A 7,881-nucleotide genomic window follows, 5' to 3' on the forward strand; every position below is an offset into this window, starting at 1 on the left:
AACCACTATGGTTAAGAAAGCCTATCACCTTTATTTTGGCTGCAAAATTGGAGATCAGGACAAGAGGTGGGCCCCACACATATGCTGCAACACTTGTGCAACAAATCTTCGCCAGTGGTTGAACAGGAAAAGGAAATCTATGCCTTTTGCAGTGCCAATGATTTGAAGAGAGCCAACAGATCATACCAGCAATTGTTACTTCTGCATGGTGCCTCCAGTTGGGAAAGATGTGTCAAAGAAGAAAAAGTGGACTGTGCATTATCCAAACATTCCATCTGCTATACGCCCAGTACCCCACGGAGAAGGACTGCCGGTTCCTGATGCACCAGAATCATTCTCACTTGAGTCAGACGAGGAAGAGGATGAAACTTCTGGTCCTGAACCATCAATGTCACAGGACCCACATTTTCTCCCATCCTCCTCCTCTGAACCACACCTCATAACACAAGGTGAACTGAATAACCTTGTCAGGGATTTGAAACTACCCAAGAGTAAGGCAGAGCTGTTGGGCTCCAGACTACAGCAGTGGAATCTCCTGGCAAGTGATGTTAGGGTTTCCATGTTCCATGACCGTCAAAAGGATCTTGTCCCATTCTTCTTCATGGGAGGTGATCTTGTAGCCTGCAACAACATCGATGGTGTGATGGCAGCCCTCAACATCGTTCACGATCCAGATGAGTGGAGAGTGTTCATTGATTCATGGAAGACGAGGCTTAAAGCTGTTTTACTGCATAATGGCAATGTTTTGCCATCAATTCCAGTTGGTCATGCAGTCCATATGAAGGAAACCTATGACAACATGAAACAACTTTTGAGGTGCATAAACTATGACCAACATCAGCTTTGTGGCGATTTGAAGGTTGTTGCTGTCTTGCTTGGTCTGCAGACTGGATACACAAAGTACTGCTGTTTTCTCTGCGAACGGGATAGTCGTGCCTGATGACTTGGCAGGCACAGCTGCAGGTCCTCATTGCTGACAGCAGCCTTACGAGAGTACATCCAGGAAAACTTAGACAAAGGCCTTATCTTCCACTCTATCTCCCCAAAGGTGCCCCATTACTCTTTCTTTCAAAGAGCTGTCTTCTTTAGACTTGTGTGGGCTACAGGGCACTTAAGCAAATAACTGTATACAGTCAGTACCCTCTGCTGTTAATTCTGCAGCTTTTGGATTGATTATGGTTGGCTTTGGTGTTTGCCAAATTGAATCTTACAGGAGTATATAACCTAATTCGCATCACGAATGGGGATGAATAGAAGATAGCCTTTAGAACTCGGTATGGGTATTTTGAATATTTAGCAATGCCCTTTGGCCTTCCTAATGCCCCAGCCACCTTTGAGCACCTGATTAACAACATTCTTCAAGACATCCTCAACCAGTATGTGGTCACATATCTGGGCAATATATTAATCTACTCTAGTTACCAAGCAAGCCATGACTTCCTTGTCTGTGAGTTTCTCACATAGTTATGCTAGCATTGGTTATAGGCAAAGCTGGAGAAGTGCACATTTGATCAGTGGTCCACTGAATTTTGTGGATTCATTCTATCCATGGGAGGGGTAGGGATGGATCCTCAGATGTCTGCAGTTCAGGACTGGGTAGAGCCCTGAAGTATTCAAGACATTCAAAAATTCATGGGGTTTGCCAACTTCTACAGGAGATTCACTCCCAACTTTTCAAAAATCTCATCTCCCATAACCGCCATCCTTCATACACCTGCAAAGTTTTACTGGCCCCCAGAGGCACATCAAGCTTTTGAACATCTGAAGATAGCCTTCATCTCAACTCCAGTGCTAGCCCTTTCTGATCCTGACCAGCCTTTTATCCTTGAAACCAACACCTCCAACACAGCCATTGGGGCAGTACTGTCCCAAAGAACAGGGACCCAACAGGAGATGCATTAATGTGCTGTCCCCCCACCCTTGAAAACTTACTTCAGTCAAATGCAATTATGAAATAACCAACAAAGAATTCCTCACTATCAAGGTGGGGCTTGACACAAGGCGACACTACCTTGAGGGTGGTTATGCACCTCATACAAGTCTTAACAAAAACCTGAAATATATACAATCTGCCATCACGCTAAATCAGTGGCAAATTTATGTTGGGCCTTGTTCTTTTCAAGGTTTGACTTCATGATCATGTACCACCCAGGCCACAAGAACGGCAAGGTGGACACACTTTCACAGAAGGTGCAATACTATGAACCCCAAAGAATCACCACTTGAAATACTAAAAACACACCATTTCCTTTGTGGATCTGTCTTCGGACATCCTTATTTCACTTAGAGCAGCCACCCTGATGATCCTTTTGTAAAGTTTATACCACCAAACAAGGAGGGCCTCCCTTCCACCACTTTACACCATTATTCCTGGGCTGATGATCTTTTCTATGTTAATGACTGTGTAGATATCCCTGATGGTTCCCCACGACTCAAGGTGCTGTGCATGCACCATGGTCAGGTCGTTTTGGACAATTCAAGACTTGGCATGCAGCAGCCTGCTTATTCTGGTGGTTGCAGATGTGGGACAATGTTCAATCCTACATCAGGTCCTGAGACACATGTGCTCAGACTATGACCTCATGAAGTAAGCCTTTCAGCCTCCTGACAACATCTGAAGCCTCTTCCTGACCCTGGTCACATATAACCCTTGATTTCACAGTAGAACAACCAGAATCAGAAGGACACAACACAGTACTAACCGCAATGGATCAACTCACCAAAATGTCCAATTTTATACCACTCTCATGCTTCCCACCTGGAGAAATTACCACATTACTCCTAAATACATGTTGTGGTATCCCCGAGCATCTCACCACAGAACGAGGCTCTCACTTTATATCCAGGTTTTGGAAGGAAGTGTCTCACCTCCTGGATGTCCATTCTCCTTCATCCACCCCCCAAAATTCCCCAGACCAATGGCCAGTCAGAATGGGTCAACCATGTACTTGAACAGCATCTACGCTGTTTTCTGAACCACTGCCAAAATAACTGGGTTGTGTTACTCTTGTTAGCAGAATTTGCTTATAATAATGCAGAACACGCTTCCATTTGATTCAGTCCTTCCTTTTCCAATTATGATTTTCATCTATGGTTCCATACCTTTGCCCCTCATCTATGGCGGTTCCTGCTGTCTCAGATCTGGTACAGCTATTCATAGAACCCAGGCTGACCTGAAGGAGCAGCTGGAAGCCACCAAAATATCCTACAAACATCACACCAACATGTACTGCCAAGAGGCCCCTCCTCTGAAGGTTGGTCAAAATGTATGGCTGTTCACTAAATATCTACAGATTGGCTGACTGATGCACAAGTTGGACCATCAATACACAGGCCCTTACACCATGATTTGACAATTCAATCTGATGGCATTTGAATTGCAGCACGCTTAGCCCCGGAAGATCCCTCTGGTATTTCATGGATCCCTCCTGAAACTTTTTCTCAATGAAGCAACAAGGGTCCTGTGGCACCTTTAAGACTAACAGAAGTATTGGGAGCATAAGCTTTCGTGGGTTAAGAACCTCACTTCTTCAGATGCATCTGAAGAAGTGAGGTTCTTAACCCACGAAAGCTTATGCTCCCAATACTTCTGTTAGTCTTAAAGGTGCCACAGGACCCTCTGTTGCTTTTTACAGATTCAGACTAACATGGCTACCCCTCTTATACTTTTTCTCAATGATCCGTTTCCCGGCTGATATCCACCACCCCGGCCTCCAGTTCAAGTACAGGACCACAAGGAGTACATAATTCGGAACATACTGGATTCCAAAGTACACAGAGAAGCACTATATTATCTGACTGACTGGGAAGGTAATAGGCCTGAAGAATGCTTTTGGGAGCCAGCTCATCATGTTTATGCCCCTGCAAAACTACAGGCCTTACACAGGGATCACCCTGAAAAGCCTGGTCACCACTCTTGGGTGTGTGGTGGGGTGGGAAGTATCAGGCACCATGAGTCTCAAATCCAGGCCTGACAAGCTAGAGCGGTACCCTATGTGCCACCATGCTGCAAAGCTAGTTAAGGAAACCAGCTGATACCCTGCAAACAAGTTATGCCTGTTGACTTAGTAGCATCAGCTGACTAGCAGCAGACTACTGATTCCACACCTGTTAGCATAAAGCTTCCAGTTCTTGCCACATCCCTTGTCTGAGCAGCTAGTTGCTAGGCCTGCTGCTGACCTGACCTGTTCAGGCCTCCTTACCTAGTTCCTGCTTCCTCTTCCTGTTCCCTCACTTCATTCCTTGTTCCTTCTCCCTTGCCCTAACTCCAGTTATTGACTCTGGCTTCTTGACCCTTGGTGCAACTCTGACTCTGGTTTGACCCTTTGTGTGGCCTCTAACTCTGACTCTGGCTTTGACCCATAGCATGAGTTCTGGTTCTGACTCTGGTTTGAGCTCTGGCACGACTCTGATTCTGATTCATTTAACCCTTGCTGTGGTGTCTGACTCCTGACAACTACCCCAACTCTACTCTGGGCTCCAACTGTTAGGTAAGACTGCCCACATTAAGGGCCTGGACAATGATACTGGAGACATCAAGAAAAGTAGGAATAATATTGCAAAGGCAAGACTGATGAAACTGGGAAGGCTGATGACTTGAAGATGTAAAGAGACATTTAAAAAAAAAAGACTCCATAGCCAGAAGAAGGAATAAAACTTTGTGCAGAAAAATAGAATACATTAGGATATTGATTGCAAGGCAGAGGTTAAACAGAGGATTACACTTGGTAAGCAGATCTGAAGATCTGAATGCAGAATTTCAGAAAAAGAAGAAGTTTTCAATCAGAACTTGATAGAGGCTATTCAATAAATACCGTGTCCCAGTGATATTACATTGATCTGAGCCCAATGCAAGAAAAGAAAAAGAAATGGATAATGAATTATAAAGTAAAAGAAGAAATGAAGAGTGAAATCCTTAGAATGAGGAAGTGATTACGGTAAGACTTGCAAAGAATAAGACTGTCTTATGTCACACGATGATGGTGGAGAAACACTACTTCCATCAATATATTTAGTTTTGCAGCCTAATAGTCCAGGAATGTACAGGAGAACACAAAGGTGAAATAGAATGATTCAGTGAAGAAAGAAATGCAGGGAGTGGCAGTAAGACAGGAGAAGTGAGGAAACCCCCTTTAGAAATGTTAGTGGAAAAGAAGTGAAGAAATATCATTCACCAGTTACACATTATTGGGACATCAGCAAAATTGTTGTTTAGAGGAAGACCATGATGTACAATACTAACATCTGGGTACCAATTGTTATTATATATTATTCAGCACCTGAGAACCCTTAGGCACCTGAAAATACAAATAAAGTACATGTGATCCCTGCCCCAAAGTACTTACAATATGGTTTCATAAAACATCTGACAAAAAGTGGGGAGGAAAGCAGGGGAAAGGAGGTGGTGGAGAAAAGATAGGTGTTATATCAATACATTGAACAGGTTTGTTCAAAATAAATATACATTTGAGAAAAGTTTGTGTTGATTCACTTCTTGTGGATATCACAATAGAAGTAGATCTTAGGCCTGGTCTACACTACGGGTTTAGGTCGACTTTAGCAGCGTTAAACCGAATTAAGCCTGGACACGTCCACACAACGAGGCCCTTTCTTTCGACTTAAAGGGCCCTTTAAACCGGTTTCTTTACACCACCTCCGACGAGGGGATTAGCGATAAAACCGGCCTTTGCGGGTCGGAATTGGGGTAGTGTGGACGGAATTCGATGTTATTGGCCTCCGGGAGCTATCCCACAGTGCTTCATTGTGACCGCTCTGGACAGCGCTCTCAACTCAGATGCACTGACCAGGTAGACAGGAAAAGACCCGCGAAGGTTTGAATTTCATTTCCTGTTTGCCCAGCGTGGAGAGCACAGGTGACCACGCAGAGCTCATCAGCACAGGTAACCGTCATGGAGTCCTCCCAGGATCGCAAAAGAGCTCCAGCATGGACCGAACGGGAGGTACGAGATCTGCTCGCCATATGGGGAGATGAAGCAGTGATAGCTGAACTCCGTAGCAGTAAAAGAAATGGAAAAGTATTAGAAAAGATCTCCAAGGCCATGAAGGACCGAGGCCATAACAGGGACACACAGCAGTGCCGCGTGAAAATTAAGGAGCTACGGCAAGCCTACCACAAAGCCAGAGAAGCAAACGGAAGGTCCGGAGCAGAGCCGCAAACTTGCCGCTACTACGCGGAGCTGCATGCGATCCTAGGGGGTGCAGCCACCACTACCCCAACCGTGTGCTATGACTCTCTCACTGGAGAAACACACAGGGAAGACGGTTCGGGGAACGAGGAAGATGACGATGGAGGTACTGTAGGTAGCTCACAGCAGCAAGGAAGCGGAGAAACCGTTTTCCCCAACAGCCAGGATATGTTTGTGACCCTGGACCTGGAACCAGTAACCCCCGAACTCACCCAAGACCCTCAGGGCACACAGGAGACCTCTGGTGAGTGTAACTTTGTAAATATTTGTAAACATTACAAAAAAAAAGCAAGCAAGTCTGTTAACGTGTATGGGGATGGAGCGGAAATCCTCCAGGGACATCTCCAGAAAGCTCTCCTGGTTGAAATGGGGTGATTTTATTAAGGGGGACATTCAGAGGCGCCCGTTCCTGCTATTCTGACCAGAAATGTTCCCCGCTGTTAACCACGCGGTGGGGGGGAGGGGTGAAGTGATCATCCCAGAGAATCGTGTGTGTGTGGGGGGGGGGGGGCTTTACTTGTGTTTGTGCCGCATGTTAACCGGGAAACCGCAGCCCCCTCCTTTTACATTGAAACCCCATTTTAAATGGACAACCCAATTCATCCTTGATATGGGAAATGCGCTGCTGTTTGCAACCTTTCCCGCATGCTAAGAAGGTTAAAATAGCCAAAACACTGTGGCCTACGATGGCTGCCTGCAAGCCGAAATATGCGACCTTGTAATGAAAGAGTGTACCCATTGTTCCCTAAAATGTGTCTTTTTTAACCACCTCTCCCTTCTCCTCCACCAGCTGCAAATGTTTCTCCTTCGCAGAGGCTCGTGAACATTAGAAAGAGAAAACGTAAGATGAGGGACGAGATGTTCACGGAGCTGCAGATGTCCTCCCACGCTGATAGAGCACAGCAGAATGCGTGGAGGCAGTCAGTGTCGGAGATGAGAAAAGCCCAACATGAACGAGAGGAGAGGTGGCGGGCTGAAGACGATAGGTGGCGTCAGCTTGCAGACAGACGGCAAGAGGCAATGCTCCGTCTGCTGGAGCATCAAAGTGATATGCTCGAGCGTATGGTTGAGTTGCAGGAAAGGCAGCAGGAGCAGAGACCGCCGCTACAGCCCCTGTGTAACCAACAGCCCTCCTCCCCAAGTTCCATAGCCTCCTCACCCAGACACCCAAGAACACGGTGGGGGGGCCTCCGTCCACCCAGTCACTCCACCCCAGATGATCGCCCAAGCATCAGAAGGCTGGGCTTCAATAAGAGTTAAAGTTTTAAAATGCAGTATGTCCTTTTCCATCCCTCCTCCCCCACCCATCCCAGCTACCTTGGCAATTATCCCCCTACCTCTGTAAGGAACTAATAAAGAATGCATGAATGTGAAAAAACAATGACTTTATTGCCTCTGCAAGCGGGAGGGGAGGGGAGGGTGAGGTGGGGTGGTTGGTTTACAGGGAAGTAGAGTGAACCGGGTCGGGGGGGGGGGGTTGGAGGGTTCATCAAGGAGAAACAAACAGAAGTTTCACACAGTAGCCTGGCCAGTCACAAAACTCGTTTTCAAAGCTTCTCTGATGCGCACCGCGCCCTGCTGTGCTCCTCTAACCGCCCTGGTGTCTGGCTGCGCGTAATCAGCGGCCAGGCGAGTTGCCTCAACCTCCCACCCCGCCATAAAGGTCTCCCCCTTA

General features: G+C 46.5%; 1 protein-coding gene across 1 annotated transcript; it reads left to right on the plus strand.

Moving 5' to 3' along the window:
* Positions 1 to 5,198: 5,198 nt before the first annotated feature.
* Positions 5,199 to 7,598, plus strand: LOC135976536 (uncharacterized). The gene is made up of 2 exons (XM_065572737.1): positions 5,199 to 6,450; positions 6,997 to 7,598. Exons 1-2 carry the CDS (start codon positions 5,910 to 5,912, stop codon positions 7,464 to 7,466), a joined length of 1,011 nt encoding a protein of 336 aa, XP_065428809.1. The 5' UTR covers positions 5,199 to 5,909; the 3' UTR covers positions 7,467 to 7,598.
* The last annotated feature ends 283 nt before the right edge of the window (positions 7,599 to 7,881 follow it).

This window comes from Chrysemys picta, chromosome 1, assembly GCF_011386835.1.
Source record: "Chrysemys picta bellii isolate R12L10 chromosome 1, ASM1138683v2, whole genome shotgun sequence".
Classification (NCBI taxonomy): Eukaryota; Metazoa; Chordata; order Testudines; family Emydidae; genus Chrysemys; species Chrysemys picta.